This window comes from Musa acuminata, chromosome BXJ1-3 (genome assembly GCF_036884655.1).
Source record: "Musa acuminata AAA Group cultivar baxijiao chromosome BXJ1-3, Cavendish_Baxijiao_AAA, whole genome shotgun sequence".
Classification (NCBI taxonomy): Eukaryota; Viridiplantae; Streptophyta; class Magnoliopsida; order Zingiberales; family Musaceae; genus Musa; species Musa acuminata.
The window spans coordinates 1,765,715-1,790,332 of NC_088329.1; the positions used below are offsets into that span (position 1 = coordinate 1,765,715).

General features: G+C 38.4%; 4 protein-coding genes and 1 long non-coding RNA gene across 12 annotated transcripts; 2 read left to right on the forward strand and 3 right to left on the reverse strand.

Annotated features, from left to right (window-relative positions):
• Positions 1-265: 265 nt before the first annotated feature.
• Positions 266-6,284, reverse strand: LOC103977098 (protein phosphatase inhibitor 2). The gene is made up of 5 exons (XM_009392517.3): positions 6,159-6,284; positions 3,984-4,049; positions 1,536-1,648; positions 1,263-1,421; positions 266-710 (listed from the first exon to the last, which is right to left on the reverse strand). The coding sequence occupies exons 2-5, from the start codon at positions 3,986-3,988 to the stop codon at positions 514-516; spliced, it is 474 nt and encodes a 157-aa protein (XP_009390792.2). The 5' UTR covers positions 3,989-4,049; positions 6,159-6,284; the 3' UTR covers positions 266-513.
• Positions 6,285-7,159: 875 nt separating this feature from the next.
• Positions 7,160-10,343, reverse strand: LOC135615709 (transcription termination factor MTERF5, chloroplastic-like). The gene is made up of 4 exons (XM_065114564.1): positions 10,142-10,343; positions 9,052-9,101; positions 8,715-8,927; positions 7,160-8,628 (listed from the first exon to the last, which is right to left on the reverse strand). The coding sequence occupies exons 1-4, from the start codon at positions 10,321-10,323 to the stop codon at positions 7,517-7,519; spliced, it is 1,557 nt and encodes a 518-aa protein (XP_064970636.1). The 5' UTR covers positions 10,324-10,343; the 3' UTR covers positions 7,160-7,516.
• A 140-nt stretch (positions 10,344-10,483) lies between these two features.
• On the forward strand, positions 10,484-14,128 carry LOC135615714 (uncharacterized). Its single transcript, XR_010488125.1, has 2 exons — positions 10,484-10,779; positions 13,631-14,128. It is a non-coding gene; the product is annotated as an uncharacterized LOC135615714 (long non-coding RNA).
• Positions 14,129-16,814: 2,686 nt separating this feature from the next.
• On the forward strand, positions 16,815-22,722 carry LOC135615715 (pentatricopeptide repeat-containing protein At4g38010-like). 8 transcript variants are annotated; one of them, XM_065114617.1, is made up of 4 exons: positions 16,815-18,939; positions 20,443-21,366; positions 21,452-21,684; positions 22,100-22,722. In XM_065114617.1, the coding sequence occupies exon 1, from the start codon at positions 16,840-16,842 to the stop codon at positions 18,616-18,618; it is 1,779 nt and encodes a 592-aa protein (XP_064970689.1). In that variant the 5' UTR covers positions 16,815-16,839; the 3' UTR covers positions 18,619-18,939; positions 20,443-21,366; positions 21,452-21,684; positions 22,100-22,722. The 8 variants fall into 8 exon arrangements, with proteins under 8 accessions (XP_064970689.1, XP_064970681.1, XP_064970676.1 ...); XM_065114609.1 differs by having other exon boundaries at positions 21,465-21,684; XM_065114604.1 differs by having other exon boundaries at positions 20,443-21,052; positions 21,145-21,684.
• Positions 19,800-23,494, reverse strand: LOC135615732 (protein FLOWERING LOCUS T-like). The gene is made up of 5 exons (XM_065114629.1): positions 23,250-23,494; positions 22,446-22,507; positions 22,279-22,319; positions 21,112-21,328; positions 19,800-19,991 (listed from the first exon to the last, which is right to left on the reverse strand). The coding sequence occupies exons 1-5, from the start codon at positions 23,436-23,438 to the stop codon at positions 19,964-19,966; spliced, it is 537 nt and encodes a 178-aa protein (XP_064970701.1). The 5' UTR covers positions 23,439-23,494; the 3' UTR covers positions 19,800-19,963.
• Between the last annotated feature and the right edge of the window lie 1,124 nt (positions 23,495-24,618).

Here is a 24,618-nt window from a genome sequence, read left to right on the forward strand (position 1 = left end):
AACGCAGTCTCATAGGTCTTGTAATATAAATGGAGCCTAGTTTCATCAGATTCTTAGAAGAACATACCACATATAGCTATCATCAATCATACTCGAGCAACTGTTGCATTTTCTTTCCAAGGAAAAATTTAAATGCATAGAACACAAAAGAACTGAGTTTTTTCTTGTCCAAGAAAAAAGGGCATGCATTGTGGAGATTTTATGACATGAAAATTCTTGAATAACTGCTGGCATACATGACATATATAGAAGGTTTCTCCAAAAAGAACATCAATACTCCTTTTCTTTTAATCAGAACTCCAGAATTACCAAACAGGAAAGTGACAAAGTCAATGTTACATATTTCACTCGAATCTCAATGAATATAGCATACATCAGAAAGTAATATTGACTGCCTGGATTTCAAAGTAAATGTCGTTGGTTGTCGTTGCCATTAAAACCAGGTAGGAGACTCCATCATCAAGGGAGTGATTTCTTTGATTCAGTTTATTTGGTACACCATTTTGAGCTATGTCAATTCTTCCCCATATCAACCAGGGCAGAAGGTGAATTGTGTTTCTCTGTAGCATTTTCCTGGCTGTCACCATCTTCCTCAACCTCATCATCTACAAGGGATCCAGTTCGCATGAGCTCCTTTACCTTTCGGAATTCATCGTAATGTGCCTTCCGGTGCTCCTTGAAACTTAATCTTGCTTTATCCATCTCAGAATCTGATATAAATCAGGAGTTCAAATGGTGAAGATATCATTGACGTATTTTGTTTGCCAGTTGGAGTTGGACAAAACTATGGTAACAATAATGCATGCAAAAGACAGCCAACATGCAACCCTTGGATTAGTCACATGATCCTGGAAGACATCAACCACTTGCCCATTTGGGTTATGGCATGACAAATCAGAGGACAAAGTAAAACAAGGGATCATGCGAGGACACTGGATTTATGCACCACAGCATGAGTACTGCTTTTGACACCACCAGTACTAAAAAAATTTTCCAGGACTAACGTTATGAGTCAAGATAAAAAGAAAAAGAAAGATTTACAACAAAGTTCACATGAGTTAGTAGGTTATAAACAAATACAAAGTTGGGAAAACAGAATGAAAGACGAAGACCATGCATCAGTAATAGAATCATGATATATTTGGGAAGTACGAGCATTTGTCGAGCCACAAAATCGAGAAATTATAACTAAAAATGCAACTAATATTTGCAACTAGATGATGAAGGCTGAAGCTAAATATTTGAAAGAAGTAGCAACCAACCTTCATCTTCATCCATGGCATTGGCTTCATCTCCTGAAGAAGGCCAACCCCTATTCTCAAAATACCTTCTGCTTGGAGGAGCCACATTATCCAAATCAGTTTGAATATCTTCTTCGTCATCCAAGCATTCATCAAATGCATGTCTTGGTGACAGTGAGCCTGCACCAGCAAATACTGAGTATTTTAATATATTTATTTATGGTCAATCATTAGCATGTTACATGATACAAAATTAAAAATGGAATTTAGATCAATCAAGCTTCACAAATAGACCATCATCATCCACCCTAGGGTGAAAGGGTGTCTTAGGTTCGGTAATTTTCTGCCTCACTGGTTTATTTGCTTCAATCTCATACAAGTTTGCCTCATTCCATGTCACACGACTCCTGAAAACAACGATAAGAAAAAGGGGTATACAACAGTTAAAAGGAAAAGACAAACAACCATTTCAGCAACACAACACACTGTAAATCCAAACAATTTGAGAAACAAGAATCTGGTTGCTTTCCAAAAAATTTATATAATTAAATGAGCTCATAAAGGATCTTCTATTTGATCACGATATTATCCACTAAACCTAATTCCTTATGCTATTCTTTATAGTCTGTTGACGTGTTGCATAAGCATGACCAAGAACAAACTTCAACAGTCCATAAAAACTGGAAAGGGGTAAGGCAAGATGATCTTTAGTTCCTTTTATACCAGAAAACAAGAATGTCAGAAGGCAGAAACCTTAATACCAGATCTCAGGGGCTACATAGTCATATATAGATAAAACATAAAAGCAAAAAGGAAAACAAAAGAAGAGAACAAAAGACTATAGGACCAGGAAAAAGGAAAAGTAAGATAAAAAAGGGTGAACCAGCATATGAAAATCCTGTCAATGCAGGGCCTAGAGAAGGTCAATATACATAGCATTATCACTGCTTCCATGATTCGAATAATGTTCACCAAAATGACAAAGAGACAACCTTATAATTGTTCCAAGGCTGGCCCTCAAAAAATAGAACCAAGAACAACACAAAATTAAGGTGATGTGAAATGTGAATATATATTTGAAATTAAAAGTCGCAAATTTGTCTCTGTTCAGATATAAGATATCAAGGCCTTTGCTCTCCAAACTTTGATCAAGTTTATTTGGCCCCATTTCATCCTGGCCACACAAAAGGGAAGATGCAGCTAGATCCTTCAAACAGTTTTATTAAGGTAGACATATTCGGACCACTCTTTTGATGGTTTTAAGTGTAAAATATATAGATTTATGCCTTTTCTCTCTCTGTCTGTTCTTGCATCAATTAAACTCCTTTTCTCAATGAACTTTAGATCACTTTCTGTCTTCTCATATTTAATTTCACTCCATCAAACCAGTGGCTTTTATAATTGCTTACACAATCTCATTTCTCATTCCATCTCACCCTATTTCTCTCTTGGAGTAGACATCCATAATATCCCTTTTCTTCAAATATCATAAAAATTTTAAGTGTATCTTCATGCTAACAATAATAAAATAATATTTTACTCTTTTGTTTCGACAATATTATTATTTGTAAAGTATAATTACTTACATTGGCCAAAGCAGCATAAAAAACACCTCTATAATTCAGTTATGGTGGATGATATTGATGATTGAGCCTAGATCAGCATAATTTTTCAGTCATCACAAAGACACATTAATTGGCAATACATAAACCATGTTGCACCTAACCTGATATCCCTGCAACTTAATCTATTAAAAAGAAGTTTTATTTTGAACTCTCCAGTTTCATGATATTAGAATTTGAACCTCAATTATCAGAAAATATTTCTTCAATAAAGATTCTCAAATTAGGTCACATCCCACTTGGCGTTGTTAATTTGTGTTTTTAAAACTTACTTTCCCTTGGATTTAGTACATTAACCTAGTCTACTCATAAATCACCTCAACTTATATGGGAATTATAGAAAACACACTATGTCTAAAACACTGATGGTAACAAAGAAAAAGATGCAACACCATTGTGGCTAATACACCTAGGACTGAATAGAGAGAGAGAATAGGAAGAAACGAGGAGATGACTGATTGTGATGGAAGTTGGAGTCTTCAGTAGAATAGAGGATCAAAGGGGACAGCAGGAGTCTATTCATAAATCTAATAAATAAGGGTATTTTGTTCATTTAATTTCAAGAGATACTTACTACATGTCAAACTAAGTATAGTCCAAAATAGCCCCTTTTAGCTAATGTTAACATTCTACAAGTTCGGTAATTATATTGGGCAATCCAGGGGGAGCAATTTAATTTTCAATAAATTAAATCTTCAACATATGAAAATTTATCTTTGTTGAATATAGTCCTACAGTACTTGTAAGTAGAGTTCTTGTGCATGGGCTAAATAATTTTATATTTCAATAATATATCCATCTAAGATATTCCATTTTTCTCACTCTTTAAATTGAAAATTTTTCATGGTTATAATGAAATCCAAAATAAACATCTAACAGCATGATCAGAATATATTATATCCATCATCATTTATGCAAGGATAAGGAAAGTGAAAGTCTTGATGCATTGAAGTACATATTCTTCGAGTAATCCAATATAAGTGATGTGGTTTAGAGACTTCATATGGCTAATAGCAATATCATGCCACCAACATTCTACTGATTATTCTTGAAAAGAAGAAAAATGACAGAATAATAAATCATCAATGCCCACAAAGCCATTTAAGACATTAGTACTAACCCCATTCTCCGTAACCTCAGATCCGCTTGTACAACCAGAAAAATTCTTGAATAGTCCTTGATTTACCTATACATGTGAAACACATAAAAAGTGTTAACCACAAGTGATTAACATTCAAAGACATTTCTAAAGGTGTCCTGAAAAAAGTTAATAATAACATAAATAACAAAAATCCTAATAAATAGTTGGAAAATTAAAGAACTTAAGTAACTTCTAGTAGTGAATTAATAACACCACCAGATGGCAGTGTGTGTGTGAATAGAAAACATTTATTTAGTAAAAAAAACTCAAGCTAAGCTAAAAGCCCATACAAGAGGCTGTGTGGATAGAAAACATTTGATCAATTTTGGCTCACACAAAGTTTCCAAATGGACTAGCTAAGCTAAAAGCTAAACATGCCCTTATCATTCAACAGATAGTGAAAATAGATTGTCAAGAACCAGTGAACTGAAATAGTGTTTTAAAACCCACACTGACATATCTGCAACTCGACCCTCAAACTCAAGGTTAGTTGCCTATGCCCCTTATCTAAACTAAGACAACAAATCTAGCGAAGTCAAAAAATGTCCCTGCACTAATGTTTTTGGCAAAGGAAATGGGCAGCAACTCTAAAAAAATTAGAATGACAAATAAGAACATTGTCAAATGACAGTCATCAGCAAATGCATGGAAGAAAAGCCAGCAGATTTGATGGAGCTCAAGGATCCATCAAGGACTGTTGAGCAATTGTTAATTGCAAAAGGTTATTCATCGAATTGAAGGCGTTATTTCTCTACATTGGTATATCATCCAAGTCAGACTGACTTCTGAAAAGGTTATATATGAGCTGCTATTTTTGGCTAATTGTCCACATCATTGATTTTTTTTGTTCCCATTGAATTGTTGCACTTGCAGTGATGACTTGTATATTGCGTGCTAGCATGTTATATTAATAAAGTGATAAATTTCAATGCTTCAAAACCTCCTGGAGCTTGTTAAATGGTAATGAAACTCTTGGAGCTTCTACTAAAACTCTAAAAGCTATGTGTTAGAACTTGGAACTTGAATTAAAATTTTCAAACCATCATGGCTATGAATGCAGCATCATTTCAATGGTTCATATTTTGTCATGCATCTAATAAAATCTCATTGGAACAACTATAACAAATGCCCAGTAAGGAAACAAAGAATAACACAACTTGTGGTCCGTTAGAAAGCAGAAAGAAGTTTAGATCACAGAAAGGCCTCCTTTAAGAAAAATTAAGCAAGAAAATGAACTATAAAATAACAAAAGACACTACATAAAAGAATGCCTGCAACAAAAGAAATTCATAATAATTATCCAACTTTTTTGCCTTCCGAACAAGGTCCATCATCAAACACAACTCGCAACCAGGAACGCTGCTTGGAAGTTCAGATGAGCTGGACAATTTAAAGAAAAGTGGAATATCCCCGATGGACCAAGGACATTAGACACACAGAACACAGAAGAAGAAATATTCTCTTGGCAGGATGCCATACCTTTCCACTGCAAACATAGATATAACATATGGAAGAGATGTCAAACACTCTTTACATCTTAAAACTCACAAGCTTCTCTGCATATGTCACCATATAGATACTCCCAACTAACGTGCCCTAAATAGAAATATAAGCTATGACGTGATCTACCATGGAATTAACCATGTAAAGAAAAGGGATAACGGAAGATTTAACCAATTGAGACTCTAAATCCCCAAAAAAACCTAATCTTGGAAGAAATACCGGACATCTTCAGTAGTTTAAACTAATTTGCTTCCATGATCACGAGAACCACCATTCGCAGCATATCCACAAATTTGGTAACTATTCAACTCCAGTCCCAGAACAAAAGATCACTGACAACATCCAGACCATCCAAATCTAAAAGGAAGTCCGCTAAGTATAATCAACGGATGGGGGAAAAAACCTCTTTTTACTTTACATTCTTCATGAGGTACAACATCAATAGAGGAAACAAATTAGAAATTTAAGCATCATGATTCCTGCATTTTGCTTCTTGAGCAATCAATCGACAGATTAAGACGCGGCAGAAGCACATTATTTGCTTCCGGTTCCGGGAATCGAACCAAAAGGAACATAATTACAGAAAAAGAAGACAAGAAAAGGAAGACATCAGATCATGCGAGGAAAAGAAGAAATAAGAAGAAAAATGACCTGAACGACGAGCAGGCAAATCGTGGACAGCAATTGCGTGGTTATCGGATGTGATTTATACTTCTCCTCCTTGAAATGTTCCTGGAACAGAAGGAGGCGTTGGTTTTGTCAACGCGACGATGCGCGTGGCTCAATCAAGAGGTCGTGGAAGATCGGACCCGGTCCACGACTGGTCCAATCAAATCAATAAGACCCGGCAGGACCGGACCGGACCGGCTCAGCTCTATCTCCAATTTAGAATTGGGTCTTCTTTTTTGTCAGAATATAATAAATTATAAATTATTTGAAAAAGAGTAAACACGAATTTGAAAGAAGCAATAAATAATTAAAGAACAAAATGACAATATATATATATATATATATATATATATATATATATATATATATATATATATATATATATGCTTATATATTTTGTATGGTGTCAAGTCATGTTGTTTGGGTCAAAATTGGATGGGACTAAACTCATCCGAGTTGCATCTCAAATATGAGTCTATAGAAATTGACATCAAATGAGGATTTTGTTTGCTAAGTCCTTTGAACTATTCCACCGTGTAATAGTCTTGGCTTCCATTTTAGGTTACGACCCATCCACTCATTTGAGGGAATCAACTAAGCAAGCTGGACAGCGTCAAAGTCAACGAAACATTTTGACCGCGTATTTTATGATGACGTACGTGCTCTAACGAATCACTATGCTTGTTTTAGGTATTGGCTGTCACGTCGTTCTCTTTACTTAATCTATCCTAACATACTTTGATTTATATTATATATATATGTATATATAACCATATCCTTATGTCCCTAATGTTCTTATAATGCAATTTTTCTACCTCAATTTTATCTTTTGGACCTTTGTAGCCATAAAATTAATCACAAGTAACAATTCCATGATGCCACACCACCTGCATTCTTGCAGGAGCTATTACCACTTCAGATGTTGCTGCCATGCAATCATAGGAACTTTGGAAACATAATACAATTCTAGGTTATAGAAGACATGGATCCAACTACAAAGTTAATTTGAATTAAGGTAGAGGTATGAAACTGTACACTGTCACTTTCTAAACCTGAGAGAGATATCTTGCACGAAACAAGCACCATTAGTAATCATGCTGTAGTTACATATACATCGCAAAACTACCAAGTGTTGCAAGATCAAAGCTAAAGCTAGGATCACATATAAGAGATCCCTGCTGCCATGTAGTTTTAAGGCAGTAGGCACCAGATCTGGCATCTCCTAACAACATTATCTGTGCCTTTCCGAGATCCAATGACCGGCTGCATAGGGTGGAACTCATGCGAGAATCTGCTACCGTATCAGTTCACGGCACGTGTTCTTTTTAGTAATTTGCAAGTCATTTATTTTGTCCCTGGGGAAAATGAGCATCTAATATTTTTTCCCTTTTTTTCTCCAATATCTTCTCGAACTGACTGTTGGTAACAGACAACACCTGGTTCAATACCAGCTTCACTCCACATTCCCGTACCCGGCTGTATCTAGGTTTTATCCTCTCCTCCAAGCTATAGCCAAAGTAGTGAGGAAATTTGACAAGCTCTGATTTTGGATAATCCATTGTTAAGAAGTAGTTCCATTTGGGTATCAAGTTATCAACCAGGCTGAAAGTATAAAGAGCTCCATATCTGTGAACCATGGTACTCACTTCTGCTGTGCTATAACCCCTTTCAAGAAAAAACTCTGTGACCGGCTTCAGATTCGCCTCGATGCTTAGTCCAAAAGTCTGAGGGCATTTGTGCATAAGAGAGGCAACGTCGATACCTATCGACTGGAAGTAATCAGCTGTAGGCCTGAGCTTATCTTCGATGCTATAGCTTATGATATGGGGGCAGCGTGTCAGAATCTTTCCTATATTCTTCTCTGAAACACCTAGTTCGCATAGGTAATCGGTGGTTGCCTTCACCTTTTGTCTGCTGTAGGTGAGCAATGCTGGAAATCTGTATATAACCTTGGCCCATTTGCTCTTGTCGACACCCAAGTTCTCTAAATAGGCCATCATGGGCTTCAGATTCTCTGAAAAGCTGATACCACATAGCTGAGGCCTTTTAATAAGGATGGTTGGAATGTCTGATCGGGGGACACCAAGCTCCAGAAGAAACTCCACCAAAGGCTTGATTTTGCGGTCCAAACTATAGTAAGCAAAAGCTGGGAACTTACGCACTATGTCCTTGATCTGCTCAAGTTTCATACCGAGGTCCACAAGGTAGAGGACAAGTTCAGGAAGAAGGCCATCAGGACTTAGTTGACTTACTCGGGCTATGGCTCTTTCTTTCTTAGAACTAGAACTAGAACTAGTAGTGTTTACTGGAGAAGTCGAAGCAGCTCTTTCTATACCTGGAGGGTCTGGGAAGTTCTCAACAAAATCTACCAATGCATCCCCATGTTCTTCAAGAAGAGATTCAAGGAATGGAATGAATGCACCTCTAATTTCAAGAGTCGTGAGCTCTCTCCCTGCAATATAGAGATGATAAGTTTGGAGCTAGCATCAGAGAATGCTCAGGGAGAAGGAAGCAAATACATGTCTTTGGATTTCGAACCTACTAGATACCGAGACTTATGCATCAAGTGGAGCTTCAAAATGAGGTGATCTACAAAACATTCTGATTTGTTGATAACTCTCGCTGCCACTGTGTTGCTCAAACCTTGTTTTTTCAGAAACAATGTTAATACAGCCTTTGCCTCCTCTCTCTCTGCAGTTAACAGACTAGAGGGGATTGCAGCAAAGTTGCGAGGAACTACTTCGGATTCATCTGCAATGATATACAAAGTTGATTAAAGGAGGGCAATGAAAAGAGAGAAGAGCAACTTTCTGAAATACTGACGAAGAAGTAAATACGACCAAAATGTGATGAATTAAACACAGAGATGGCTTACATGTTTTAGCTTTGCAGAGAAAGAATTGTTGTGTAACTGTCAGATGAACCCTGTTTCGAAAAAGTAAATCTTCTTAGAATAATTCCGTATATACATGCATTTTCTAAGAAGATAATTAGAGTCATAAAGAACTGGTTGATTTTCCCACAAATGGTAACCGTGCACCTTGAATGTAGGAGACAAACTATGCAGCTGAGTTCAAACAGTTGAAGGCTGTGGCTTGTTATGACGATGGCAAAATACATCACATTGGTTTGAATTAGTATCAATGCTATCTAAGATCAACTTCTTTCTATTACTAAAAGCCCGCAAACGGCTAATGTAACAAGATGTTTGGTCATTTTATATTTCAAAGCCAACATGATTATGAATTCCTAAACTGATTTGATTTCACAAGATATTAATGAAAAAATTCCAACCAACTTAAAAGAAACACGTAAAAGTCTTCAAAACAAGTTAGATATGCATTAACCTCGTCATCGTTCTCTCCATTTATAATAATAAATATGTCTTCCTCCGAGAGAAAAGAAAGAGAAGAAAACAAGAGAGTCAACGTAGTTTCCAATGATAATCAAGTTCTTTGTAGGCAAGTGGATGGTTAGTTAACATGCTAATTAAAAATCAAGTTTTTACAACTCTTAAACTCCTTTTAAGAACATATGTTTCTCTGGTTCATCCATTAAGATGCTTGTAAATTCCATGCACATACTAAATTCACACTAAAATCCTACAATAGGTTGGAATAAGGTTATAGAACACTATTTTGAAAGAGCTACAACCGGAGATAGAAACAGATTCGTGATTTAGAAATGAAGGTCAACTCAGACCACATTCAAGGACAAGACACACACACACACTCCATTCCATAGCCCATGGGAAGTAGCCCTCCGCAGCAGCAATCTTACATAAGCCCTGATTCATCCCCTTTGGAATCTCCACGAAATCTTTTATCCAGCTTAATTTTCAAGGAAAATCTAACAAGTATTCCTATTCTTTCTCAGTAGTATCATTCTCTCCCGAAACGTGAAGGCTCAGAAGAGAATGTGGACACAAGATAGAAGATTGGGAAGAAGAGGATAAAGTCAAAAACCTGGACGCAGATGTAGGCCGATAAGAAACCACCGACCGATTGAAGGGGCGCCGGTGGGCAGTGACTTGAATCGGTCGAATGACAGGAGGCGCCTCCCGAGACTGTGGAGGTCGTCTGGCTGCCATCACCGGACACTGCAGCCAAGCTGAGAGACAGAGACGATGATGAGGGGTAGTGTTCATCTAAAGGCTAAGTCTGGGCCGGGCCCTGCGGCCAGCAGTCGCTTGGATTTGGCTAACGTTCGACGAAGACGTCATCTCGACCATCCACGTGTCCCGATGAAGGACAGGAAATCCGGCTAACCGCTTTGCATCCGTCCATCTTGTCGTCTGCGGAGGCTCCACTCATCCTCTCTTTCTCCTCTCTCTCTCTCTCTCTCTCGATCCGGGGAGGAAGAACCCTAACCCTAGCCATGCCCATCTGTGTTACGCTCTCTCCCTTTCTCCAAAGCCCACGAGAGATCCGAGACAAAGAACCCTAACCGTAGCGATGGCCTTTTGCCTCCGAGCTCCTCCCTCATCGCCCTTCTAGTACTTATCTTCTAGCCGTCCCGCAATGCAAACGGCCTCTGCCGTCTAGCTTCGAACTTCCTGTTGGGAACTCGGGGAGGCTTCGCCAAATGGAATCAAAAAAATCGAGTAAGCTCAGTCTTCCCCCCATTTTGTTCCTCTGTTTTTTCCCAAACAATGTCATGCAAAATATGGTAATTTTTGAACTATTTTAGGACCAATATATTCGATTAAGTAAAGAAGTAAGCGTCACTCGAATCAAGTATGTTCTTTGACATGGATTCCTGCTTTAGTTGCACTTCTCTTCGGTTTTACTTCTCCATCTCATTCTAGATGATGAATTCTTATGTTGCTGTGATCTGCAAGGAACTATTAGTAGACAATATGATAGTATATGATCTTCATGTTCTCGTGTTCCTCATTTTCAGAAGTCAAATTTACATTATCAGTAATCCTAGTTCTATTTGCAAGAAATTGATGGTCATTAGACAGATTCAATCAAGCCAATAATTCAAACCTAATCTAAAATTTAAAGTATAGGCCAGACAAATCTCTATGCCTTGATCATACAGTTATCAAAGAAAATAATCTGGTGGCAAAACCTTGAGTGGATAGATTGGTGACCGACATTGTTAAAAGGATGAATCCATTACACGAGACTACTATTAATATGCCATTACTTTGTTTTCTAGACTTGAACAATGGTCTGTTGGTGTTATGAAGAATATAATTTTGTAGAGATTGTCTGTTGGTGTTAATCAGGTTTCATCTCTCAAGTTCCAATTGAATAATTTGAATGATATGGTTGATAAATGTGAAGATCTCTTTATGAGCAACCAAACTATTTTAGATAGAGACATGGACCAATTTTCATAGGGTTATATTGAAGAAATAATTCACAGCTACTACTTAGGTAACATTTTTAGTTTTCATGAGAAGAATATTTCACATTGTTACTCTAAAATCGATAACTTTCTCAGCACTGGATTTGTATGATCAAAAATTTAATTATCTTATCTTGTTATATGACAAACAATTTAACTTAATGATACCTTCATTCAAATGTGAGAGTGCTTCTCTGGTATTTGGGTCTACCGAAAATCTGCTTAAACTGGATCGGGAATAGTTTAACCAGTTTCCGAAAAGATTCAGATAGAAAAGTAGGTACTTGATTTATGTCTGAATTCAGGCATAATTTGTAACCAACCTTTTTATCATCGACTCATTGTCACCATAAGGTTTAAATCAAACATCTGATTGATATGAATAATTGTGGCTATTCCACCATAAGTCTATAAAACTTTCCATGTTCATATAAAACAGGGTGAGGTAAAACTACAAAGCCTGTCCCTGTTACATGTATGAACATATATTTGAGGTTCTATAAAACCTTGCTTCACATCCTTCCAACCTGAAGGCTGTTAAACTCAGGTTTTATGTTTATTTCATTCATAAATATTTCATTGTTGATTTCTATATTTATCTGAGTAAATAAATGTAAATTATTTCTGGACTTCTTACAACTTGTTGGAACAACTGAAAATGTTTCATACATGTTGTATATGTGCTCTCATATCCTACCTGGCAAGAAGAATCACCAGATGCTTATTAGAGGTGAACCAACCATATGATCAAGAATTTAATTATCTTATCCGGTTATATAACAAATAATTTAACTTAATGATTACCTTCATTCAAATGTGAGAGTTCTTCTCGCAAAAGAAAAAAGTGAGAGTTCTTCTTGGGTATTTGGGTCTACCCAAAATCTGCTTAAACTGGGATCGGGAATAGGTTATCCAGTTTCCAAAAGGATTCAGGTACATAAGTAGGTACTTGAATTATGTTTGAATTCAGGCATAATTTGCAACCAACTTTTTTTATCATTGACTTATTGTCACCATCAGGCTTTAATCAAACACCTGATTGCTAATGAATAATTGGAGCTATTCCACCATAAGTGTATAGAACTTTCCATGTTCATATAAAACAGGGTGAAGTAAAACTACAGAGTCTGTTCCTGTTACTTTCTGTAAATCTTTTGCTTCACCTCCTTACAACTTGAAGACTGTTAAACTCAGGTTTTAATGTACTCATATTATTCCTGAACTTGTTACAACTTGTTGGTAATGAGAGAGGATAACATCGAGAGAGAAGATGATGACGACCAAAGAAAAGAAAGAGAGTTGAAGGCCAAAGAGAGAGCGGTGCCAAAATTGGGAGAGTGGAAGACGATGTAAAAGGGGACGACAACAAGAGGATGATGGGGTAACAAATGAAAGATTAGTCCAATCCAATTATTGATAACTATAATTCAAAAATATTCCTCATAAGGATAATTTCATTGAGTTGCAGTACATTTAATGAGTTTTTTTAATATATTTCATGCCACATAATGCTTGTTTCTAGCTCTTGTCATCCAATGACCCAACTTAGCCTAGATAATCTTCAATCATAAAATCTAACAAATCATAAAACATAAATCACATGTTTTGCCCCAAGATGAGACCAAGTCAACCTCAACTCTGACATGTAGATGTCAGAGTTATCTCCCAGGAGGGGTTTTTTTTTTTTTGTAGTACCTAAATAACATTATCCTAATCAAATTGATCGGACAACCCATTGCATGAGCAGGAGTTCCAAACCCTTGTAAAATGTTGGAGATGCAGATGCATGCACACCCATCTGGGTTTGTGACTGCCAGTTCCTCCTCACAAATTTTAGCTCTCAGTTTAGCATCACATGCAGTGGACGAAAGAGGCAAAGGAGTAGAATGTGGCATTCATCATGTCCATCCACCAACCAAACTGCCCTAAGTGCAACTCACAAAGAAGACAAGTCGAAGCTTCTGTATCACGTCCATCACCTCTTTGAACATGGAGGTTTTGTACCTTCATATATAAACACACACACACACACACACACACACCCCTTTATCTTGTTAGGGTTTCTGAAGCGACTGCATGCATTGGTTTACCTGCAGTGGAATCAATGGAGGAGGCTGAGAGTTTCCAAGGGCTTGACGGCTTGGAGCTTCTGAGGAGGAGGAGGAGGCGGCGGCAATGAGTGCACGTACTTGCAGTTCGGACATGAAGGAGATGACTTGCGCAGCATGACGAGGAGATGGCAGTTCACACAGACTAATGCCATCATGCTGCTGCCACTTGAGCTGCACTGTTTCTTCGTCTCTGAGCTCCCAAAGGTTGAGATGTTAAGCTCCAACTTCATCGACTTCTCCTCGAGCCTCACCCAACTCTTCTTCATCGTCTTCCTGTTCAAGTAGTACATGTTCCCCGACTGCCACAAATCAAGGTTACAACACTGAGATGCCATCTAGCTGTGTGATATATGAGAAGAACAGGGAGGGAGGGAGAGAGAGATAGAGAGAAGGTGTTCACTTGTAAGTCCAGGCATTGTTCCCATTCTAAAGGGAGGGGATGATTGAGGTGGAGATCAATCCCATGATCCCAAGTCTGCTGCATCTTCCTTTTCCTCTTAGCAATCGCATCTGATTCCGTAGATGCACTACTCGTGATCTCACTCATCATCGATCCAGGAAGGCCAAGCGAGAGCTCGGCATGATCCATAGCCTCACTCCCCCTCACCTGCTTCTTCCTCCTGGAAGAACTCTTTCTCGAGCTGTACGCACTCTTTCATGTACTAAGTCTGCCACAAGGCATATTTATATACATGTCTGCAAGACATGCCATGAGCCATCCATCACTGACAAGTGGGGAGAGAGAGAGAGAGGTTGAGCAAAACAAGGAGGCTGGGAAGGCTTTCAATTCATTGATGGGATCATGAAGGGGAGGGCGTGGACAGTAAGTAGGGTTCATAAATGGCCTTTCATCCAACACCCATCAAAGGAGGACGATTCAATGGTGGACGAGTAGAGTGACCTTAAATGCCTGAAATCCCTCCCGAGACCGTACGGACGGCGTAGGGCTGGGATCGCCTCCAATTATTGTACGGGCGCAGTTATGATGGAGGATTCAAATCCCGCGTAGTGGGTTGGACCTCTACGAGCGATAGGGAAGGGGCCCCATCGTAATGGACGGCTATGATGTGGCAATTGGATGGTGACTTTGAAGGCGTGGTTGGAGAGGATCTATCCCTCCGACTTGGAGAGTTATCAACCATCAAAATCTAAGTCTTTGCTAATCTATTTTTGGCTACTTTAATGGTTTCCTTTCTGGTGTTGCTAAATTCAGTACATGAAAAATTGCAAATTTAATAATAATAATAATAATAATAATAATAATAATAATAATAATAATAATAATAATAAGCTACTGGGTTAAAAGGATACATCTTTTAAATGAGATTAGGAATTCCAAAGGGGAGATGACAAAGCTCAAAATAAATAATTAGGAAGAAATGAGCACAAATAGAAATTAAGAAACATGAGATAAATATAAAAGAAAATAGGATTGATTATATGATTAATTAACAAGTAGTCAGTGAATTCTATCATCTTTTCTCCTCCAATAATTTGTTTCCTATGTCAACAGATGAGATCACCTTCAGAAAATGAACCACAGAAAAATGCAATTAGCAACACATAAATAATTTGTTTCATAAAATAGGATTATGTTTCAAGGTGAGCATAGTTTGATCAATCAAGTACAACACTAGATAATTTGTGATCATCAATTGAATTCTAGTTTCGAGAGGAAACAATTGCAAGGCCATGCAATGAATTCTAGAGATTTGCGATGGAAGAAAGAGGCTTTGATAGCAAATCTAACTACAAATGACAAAACCGTGTCATTTCATGGCAGCTCTAATGCACCTCGTGACCGTCTTCCTCCCACAACCACACCATTAAGTGCCGTGAATTCATGAACTCGTTCGAGTGGGTGAGCATTCATGAGCATGCATGCATGCTCTAACCCCTCGTATTCTCACAAACAATGAAAGAAACGAAAGGAGCTATGCTTACACAAACAACAGGCCTCCACCGCCTCCATGAAATAAATGGCCAAAGGAGCATAAATATACTCACCAATGCCAACAACTACAATAAATTGGACTCTCTCTCTCTCTCTCTCTCTCTCTCTCTCTCTCTGGCCATGAAGTCATAAACTCCTCTAGTAAGTATACGACGAGGCATGAGAAGTCGATCGACACTCACGTCCATGCCACATTGAAGGTTTTGATGGGTCAACTTTGAGAAGCCTTTGATTGGTTAACGTTATGTAATAATATTAGGTCGATTGTGATGTACCAAATGAACTCATCAAAGATGGAAACTCCATTGCATAGATTTTTTGTACTAAACTCACTCAGCAAAAATCAAAAGTTTAAGATCTCATTCGATAAATTTTAGAAGATGTCAACAACTTTACATAGTAAAAAAATTTAAGTGTTGATAATAACACTTATCTTTCGATAAATTTATCATTCACTAAAAAAGAAAAAAAAAACTTTACGAGGTTTTTCTCTTATATTCAAAATAGTAGTTCAAAAGGTAATAATGAACATGTAAAATCCTAAATAATCCCATTAAGAAATGTGAGAAGAATTGAGTTGATTTATAATATTAAACAACTCTATTATCATTAACTTGACTTTAAGGTTTTTGTTAATAGAACTAAGTTGTGTATATTTTTTCTCACCATTATGATGATGATGATGATGAAATTATGATTATTTTGTGAGAACTACACCAAATAGACTTGAGAAATAATTGTGTTAAATAAAAAATATATATATCATATGCATGCACAATCTATAATATCCTTATATAGTTTCTAACATTAGAACATCGATTAGGGTTTCTTCCATCATTAGCTCGGTTTACAACTTAGTGTTATTAATAATTACATAATAAAAATCATTTGAAAAAGATATTAATTGAGTTAATTAATTTTCAAATCTAAGTTACTTATTGATTTCAAAATTAGTCTACTAAAAATGAAGTTAATATGCAATTTTTGCCAACCATCCTTTTGTTTCCAAATAAGCTTTTTTTATATTGTTTTTCTTGACATTTACATTTCCAATTTTATCATATAAAATAAAGACTTTTATATAATTATATAAAGACCAAAACACCCTCCACATATGTCAGTAAATATGAGTTCATTGGTGTCATTTGCTATGGACATCGGGCTAAAAATGTCATGCAAAAACCCTCGACTCCATTTAAGCACGCCTTAACAGTTTCAACGGCCGTCGTTCGAAAGGACCATGAACGTTGCCTCCGCCCACCCTTTGCAGTCCGCCCTCCTCTGCCTCCTCCGCCAGCGCAAGCGCATCCGATCCTTCGACCAAATCCACGCTCTGCTCCTCACGTCCGGCGTCACCAAGGACTCCTTCGTGGCCGCCGAGGTCGCCGCCCTTCTTCCTGCTTTTGTGGCTCCTCCCGCGGCCTACTCAGCCGTCAAGCACATCCACGGCGTCCGCCGCTACCAGTTCCCCCTGCTCTTCAACTCTTTGATCTCCGGCTATGCCAGGAGCAAGCACCCACACCTGGGCATCGTCGCGTATAAGCTTATGCTCGCTGACAGCGTCTTTCCCGATAGGTACACCTTCCCGATCGTTCTGAAATCTTGCATCAAGTTCTCGGGGATCGGCGAAGCCAGGCAGCTTCAAGGTGCCGCAGTTAAGCTGCGGTTCTCGTGCGATCTGTTTGTCCAGAATGCACTTGTTCACGTATATGCAGTGTGTGAGGAATATGGTGATGCAGGTCTCCTGTTTGACGAAATGCCCATTAAAGACGTGGTCTCCTGGACCAGCTTGATCTCGGGATATGTGAAAGGTGGATTATTCGGAAAAGCTCTGCAATTGTTTTCTCTGATGGATGTGGAGCCGAACATTGCAACTCTAGTTAGCATCATCGTCGCCTGTGGGAGATTGGGGGCTTTGAATGTGGGCAGGGCAATACATGCATTGATATTGAAGCATGACTATGGGTTGAGTCTGGTTGCTGGAAATGCCCTTTTGGATATGTACTTGAAGTGCGAGTGTTTGGAGGAGGCCAGACAGATCTTTGATGAACTTCCTGAAAGGGACATAGTTTCATGGACTAGTTTTATTAGTGGGTTAGTGCAATGCAAGCTTCCCAAGGAAGCTATGGATGTTTTCAATTCCATGCAGGCTTCTGGAGTGGAGCCAGACAATGTCACTCTATGTAGTGTTCTGTCAGCTTGTGCGAGCTTGGGGGCATTGTCTTCTGGGAGATGGGTCCATGAGTACATAGAGCGAAAGGGCATTCAGTGGGATGTTCATCTAGGGACCGCAATGGTTGACATGTACTCTAAGTGTGGATGCGTAGATATGGCAGTGCACAGCTTTCATGAGATGCCACATAAGAATGTTACCTCGTGGAATGCATTGCTTGGTGCCCTAGCCACTCATGGTCATGGTAATGAAGCTCTCAAGTACTTCGAACAAATGGCGGGAGTTGGTGTCATTCCTAATGAGGTTACCTTTGTAGCTATTCTTTGTGCATGTTGTCATTCCGGCTTAGTAAAAGAGGGTTGTCATATGTTTGATTTGATGACTAAATCCTACAAACTTGTGCCATGGATAGAACACTATGGATGCATGGTTGATTTGCTTGGTAGAGCTGGGTTCATATCAGAAGCTTATGGACTTGTTAGATCCATGCCAATTAGAGCTGACACTTATGTATGGGGAGCTTTACTGAGCGCTTGCAAAGCTCATGGAAATGTGGAACTTTCTCAAGAAATCTTATGCCACCTTCTTGAGCTGGAGCCTTCTGACAGCGGCGTGTATGTGCTCCTCTCTAACATATTTGCTGCAGATTGTAGGTGGGCAGATGTAACAAGGGTGAGGAGGCTGATGAGGCAGAGAAGTGTAAAGAAAGAAACAGGAACCAGTATTGTCGAGGTGAATGGTGAAGCTCATGAGTTTATAGTTGGAGAGTTTCTCCACCCATTGAAGGAGGACATTTTGCTAGCCTTGTGTACTCTAGATAAACAATTGCAACATGGTGAACTATAGCAGGGATTCAAAACTAGTGGAAGGTGGTGCAGGCTCTCGAAAACTCTTTCCAGGTTTGACTCAAGTAACTTGCACCTTCAGCACAACAAGGGCAACAGAAGATAAACAGAGCTCACAGTCGACTATATTCCACGAATGTATCATGGTTCAAGTCTGCTGATATAAGCATTCAAAAGAAAGAAGATAAGCACAAAGTTATGTCTACTGAAGCTGGAAGTCCTGTAAAAAATTTATGCAAGTGGGAGTTGATGGGTTATTGAAAGTTGGGCAATCGACAAGCTGATGTCCCAAATATTTGGGTATGCATTGCCAGGAAAGAAGGTGAGATTTGTTTATGAATGTTTTAGCAGTATATTCAGAAAAACAAACTCTCACCAAATTTTTCTTCCGAAATTATTCTAGTATTGTCATCATAGTGCACAAGGCATCGCAAACATAATCCATCTATAATTATCCCCAGAACTGGTATGGTAGGTCAATGTAACCTTTTGATTATTTTATTTTTCTCCATATTTTTTGTAACTATATATGTCTTTCCCATTTAAGAATTAGTTTTATATCTTTTTAAATGCAAAACATTTAAAATTATAGAGTCATTTTTTGTTGATCTGCTATTATGTAAAAAGCAATTTAACTCATAGCTGATCTGATCAGCATGTGGTTGATATTTTGTAAAGCCCTTCTAATTTTTGGAATCTCGAATCTTTCACTTGCTATTGCTAATGAACTTCGGGATCCGTAGTGAAGTTCTCAGCAGAGCCTATAATGCTTTAGGTTTTTATTTTGACACATCCATTTTCAAGCCCAATGGAGTATGAAACTGAGCCTTGTCTTATTCGATCAATTTTCTGTTAACATGTTAATCGTATACAGTGGAACGTGGTCTTATATGTATTTTTTTCTTGAAACATGTTATGTATATAATTAGTTTTCAAAGAATGCAATTTCATTTTTGACTCTTTTTATTTGGATTGGATTTGATACTCTAGTTGCTAAATGTTTGCAAAAATCTTCTAACAGCAGTTATGGTTATCAGGCAATTCCACGTACTAACGCTATGTTTCTTGATATATGCCTGGACTTTTCCATGTGGTATAAGTGAAGGACTTTTGTTTAAGCCAAATAGCATTATGCTTGGTATAAACATGACATTTCACCATCAAAATGCAAATACAAAATTTACCAGGTAGGATGATAAAACAGACTTGTAAACATAGGAAAATTTTGTAGTACGCATCTTATCATGCATAGTATCATATGTCATCATGAAAATTCAGGTTTTTGCATGGCTCCACCATAAGTCTCCCCTAATGAGTATTGACTTACTCTCAAACAATTGCAGTCATCACGTCCATCCACTGACAGCTTGGTACCTTTCAATCAAGAAAAGATTCATGAGTCCTTGTACATGAATTTAATCATAGCTTGTTTTATTTCTTAACACAAACATTACAAAATACCAACAAATGGAGTTGACACTAATTTGTATGTTTTGTCAAAGCCACAATGTTTCTTGATTAAGTTTTTTCTGCTTCCTTCCTATCTAAGGTTCCACATTTGAACAATTAAAGATTAGAGCTTAGATGTCGCCCTCTTGATATTAGAAAGTTAATGCTATTCTACAGAAATATTTGTAGAAAATAATTTGTGGCTTCCAAATTTAAGGAATCTCAAGTAGAATGAACAAACTTATTTTGTCATCATAAACAATATATTGGGATTTAAGTAATCGCTCATGGATGATATATTTCATGATGCAGTACTATAAGGCCATGATGTACAAGTATATATGGCAATTGATGTCTCATGGATGATATATTTCAGGATGCAGTGCTATAAGGGCATGATGTACAAGTATATAAGGCAATTGATGTTTTTATATTCTTCTTACAGGAATAAGCAAGGTAGGTCAAGATTGTCATGGAAGAAATGTGAAACATATTCTATTTATAGATTGAAGAGCTAGGCCTTGTATACGTTTTAAAATCCTGATCTAGTTTCCCTACACTATTACCTTTCAGGGTTGAACAACCTACAAATTGTTTTATTGAGGCCAAGAAAGAGGTAATGATGGAGGCATTGGGAAATAATGGATAATTCTATGTTCACAGACTTTGGTCATGAAACTAAGCCGCAGCCTGCTCATGTTGTCCTAGGCTTATGCACCGCTCATAGTTTCTGAACCATAATTCATGTCTGACATTTGGCAAACAGTGTTTGGTATCAACAGGATGCTTTTGCATTTTACTCTTTAGAGGATCTAGGTAGATGCTGTTGCATTTGTGTACTCTTTAGTGAGTTTAGGTAGATGCTTTTGCATTTGTGTTCTTTATAGGATCTGGATATGCACAAAGCACATCCCAATTTGGAAAGCACAGTGCAATTCCAAATGATGGTTCCCTGGACATTGAGTCAGGCACTATATATATGTCTGGTGAGCTAAGTTAGATAATTTGCATGAGTTAGTTGAACCCTATTATTGTTCTGATGTACCTTCTTCCACCACATCCATTCTCCCTCTGGCAGTTGAAGAACATCGCAGCTACAGGATCCCCTAGGTTGTAAACTGCTGCAAAATCCCTTGTGCTGAAGTTTTGTCTCCATCCAGGCGCATAGATGGATTGGCGGACGGACTGCCGGAACAACACAAACACGAACCGGTGGATTCCAGCGGTCGGCCGTGGACTCTCATAGGAGACAATTTCATTGCCTAAAACACAAGATCAGAATTCAGAACAATTTTTATTGGTAAAAGATGACAGATTTATACTCAGTGAGCTTGATTCTTGGGCTTTGAAATATTTATCTCTAACTTGCTCAGTAAGAATTTTAGTTTTCGTCGACAGGTTTTGAATGTTTAGTATGTGAACTTACGAGGCATGAAACAGCTAGTTAACAAAGTTGTCATGAAGCTAAGGAAGCCGGATAGCTTGACAAGATAATATACCAGCAATGCATCGCAACCACAGATCTGTTGCAATTTTGATTTAGCCAGAGGAGATCATGGGCATGTTTCACTTCTGTTAAATTCTTGGTCACTGATCACCAAGTCTTTACCACGGACAGGTGCTGAAACTCTTCCCTATTTTTAGAAAATTTTGTAGACCAAGAAAAATCTGTGGTCTTATTTTCTGACGAGTTCTGATACATTTTCAATTACTTATAACCTTGAAAAGGCAACAACAGCAATCAGTAGTAGTGTCCTAAGTATCTGAGATAGATTACATGGGTTTTTCCTGTCATCGGGCAGAGGAAGAAAGATAGCTTAAAAAGGATGATGGATCCTTGATTATGAGCCACAAAATTTTCAATTAATCTCCTTTCGTAGGAATATATATTGCAAGAAGTTTTTTACAAAATCCTTGAAATTTGTACGAAGAAACTTAATCGAATTACACATCGGCTTTCTTTTTTTGCGTCACAATGCTATGATTGTAGTTTTCTATTGTTTCCATTTAAAAGCTCCTCTTTATTATTGCAGGTACTTTTATTCCGAGATTGATAACATGCTAATTTCAACCGGTGGTCCATTTAGTCACAAATAAATACTTTGCATATGAACATTGTGTTTTCCGCAGAAAAAAAATGTCTGATTTATGAGGTCTGCATATAAATGCATGTCTTGTATGGAAAAATTCATGGTGGTTTGTTGTCACTCACCGTAAGTGGCGTTTGTTGTCTCTGGGATGTCTGTCACCAACCTATCTCAGACGACAAAGAAAAAAACAAAGGATTACTAGCTGCTGCTAATGTTCCTCAATTGGATGAAGAAGAAGGAAAAAAAGGGGGGGGGGATTGCTTCCAGATTTCTTGCAAGTTTATCTTACCAGTGCAGGTACTCTCTCTTTGTTGGATTGCTAGGGCTTGGTGCATCAGGGTCCACCATCACCTGTAAGACTAGTATTCAATGTTAGCATCTGCAAGCTCTCTAAACCTTATTTGACATGAAGAAGAAGAAGAAGAAGAAGAAGAAGTAATCAATCATCATCAATCCAAATTCTTCTTTCTGCTAGTAGTGCAGCATAGAATCCTAATTATTATTCTGAGTTATCAATTCCGAAGTCTAACTCTGACCAAATTGGATGTTATTCTTTTATCATCTCACATGGATTGACCATTGAAAAGAATAATTCACTGCCTCTGGATGTTCTTCTTCTATGTTTCTGGCTGTAATGGGATGATGATCTTTTGCTCCTCTCGTCAACAAAGCTGAAAAGATGAGGAGTTTGGTTCTCATCATCATCCAAAGGCTAAAAGGACGGCCAAGCTAAAAGAACAAAAAGTCAAAACAGTCTTATCATCAAAAGACTGCAGAAAAAAGCTTCGACAGTCTCTCCACTTGTGTCCTTTGTTCTGCCACTAGTGGACAAACCAACCTCCAGTTTTGGCCTATTCTAACGTTTGTTCCCATTGGATTAGATTGCGGTGGGATGAGACTCCAACTCAAATCTTTGACTTCCCAGCGGACTTCGTCGTCGTTCATTATACGACTCAGAAGATTTGAAGTCAACTAACGGAAAATCTAACTTGTTGTTCCGATTGGATTAGATGGAGGTGGGATCGGACTTAGGCATTTTTTTTCCTGCACATTTCGTTGTTGATTATGAGACAACTCGGAAACGGATACTCACAAGCGTGTAAAGGTTTCTCGTGCTGTGTCCTCGCATCTCCACTCGCGGTTCGGTGGCCACCATCGAGGGCTTGAGCTCGGACCCATTCGTCAATTCCTTGTTGTAGGTTATCTTCATCGTCGCGGACTTGACGAATGGGTCCAACACGTCACCCACGACATTACCAACGACGAGGGCGTCCCTCGACATGATCGACCACAGCAGAAGAGAGCTTCTCGGTAAGTCGGTAACCAAAGCCGAGGAGATCGATGGCAATGGTGGTGGAGGGGGTGGGTGGGAGGGGATTGGTTATATAGAAACCTCATCATGGTCGCGGAATCCATTTTTGATGGATTCTGAAGGTGAATAAAATCTAGAGCGAGTGACGCATGGCAGCGAGGAAAGGTGGATGGATTGTTGCCTTTTGACTTGGCTTGCTCTAAATGTCTCCCCCGCAAATCCGGCCACGACGGCATCACTGGATTTGGCCCCCGTGCTTCGAATAAGGAGAGTTGTAAGCTCGCGGGGCAAGTAAGAACCTAATGGCTTTTGCTTTCGCGGATGCTTTGGACCCCAACGAGTCTTCGGAGGTGTGGAGATCATGGCGAATGACTTCATGTCATGGCATCCATGTTTCATTCTTCTTCCTCTCGGCGGCAGCACTTGTAGCTTAGCTAAGTGTGATTTGACAATGGTGTTGCGTAGAGAGAGAGAGAGAGAGAGTGAATGAACATGTATTTGATACTGTCGGCAACATGTACTCACTCTTCTGAATAGATTCTTCATGAGAAGATTGTTGAGCTCAAGAATAGGCAGGCTGGGTGGTCAACAAGATGCTTTGCTGGTTATATTCTCTTAGCAACCTCTTTTCTAAATGCTGCATCGATCTTTTGCTGAAGCTGAATCCATATCTTGCCTGCACTGAAGTGTAAGTGTATCTGAGAGACTGAGACCGTTCACCATTAAATGGAAGGAAGAATGATATCCACACGAGAGAGAGAGAGAGAGAGAGAGAGAGATCATGGTTTGGTCATCATCCTAAGATGCTTGGAAATTGTGGGCATGCCTTTAGGACCCTTTCTCCATGCTTGCTTTCTCAATATGCTCTCTGCCAATGGATGCTTCTTGGAAACTGCATTCTCTTGAACTGGGAGATTGTTTTGTTCACTCTCATGTGGCTTAATAAGCTCATAAGCAAGTTGATTTATAGATCATCTGCCGACACATTATTAGCCGTATAGGTTTCATATATCAGTTCAAGTTAGAATCTTCAAATACATTCATGATTTATATGTTGTTTGTGATTGGTATGTGTCACCTCTCCTTGTTCAACATGCATTGGCATGTGGTCAGTGTAGTCCAAAATTTACTACAAGATGGAATGGATTAG

Coding starts and splice junctions, on each gene's coding strand:
- LOC103977098 (XM_009392517.3), bottom strand. Junction 1,422..1,535: donor CCCTAGGGTGGATGATGATG/GTCTATTTGTGA, acceptor TTGCTGGTGCAG/GCTCACTGTCACCAAGACAT. Junction 711..1,262: donor TGCCATGGATGAAGATGAAG/GTTGGTTGCTAC, acceptor GATTTATATCAG/ATTCTGAGATGGATAAAGCA.
- LOC135615709 (XM_065114564.1), bottom strand. CDS start 10,323: ATGAACACTACCCCTCATCATCGTCTCTGTCTCTCAGCTTGGCTGCAG. Junction 9,102..10,141: donor CGGCCTACATCTGCGTCCAG/GTTTTTGACTTT, acceptor TTTTCGAAACAG/GGTTCATCTGACAGTTACAC. Junction 8,629..8,714: donor TAAGTCTCGGTATCTAGTAG/GTTCGAAATCCA, acceptor TCTATATTGCAG/GGAGAGAGCTCACGACTCTT.
- LOC135615715 (XM_065114580.1), top strand. CDS start 16,840: ATGAACGTTGCCTCCGCCCACCCTTTGCAGTCCGCCCTCCTCTGCCTC.
- LOC135615732 (XM_065114629.1), bottom strand. CDS start 23,438: ATGTCGAGGGACGCCCTCGTCGTTGGTAATGTCGTGGGTGACGTGTTG. Junction 22,508..23,249: donor CGAGAAACCTTTACACGCTT/GTGAGTATCCGT, acceptor CTAGTCTTACAG/GTGATGGTGGACCCTGATGC. Junction 19,992..21,111: donor AATGGATGTGGTGGAAGAAG/GTACATCAGAAC, acceptor CTTGATTGAAAG/GTACCAAGCTGTCAGTGGAT.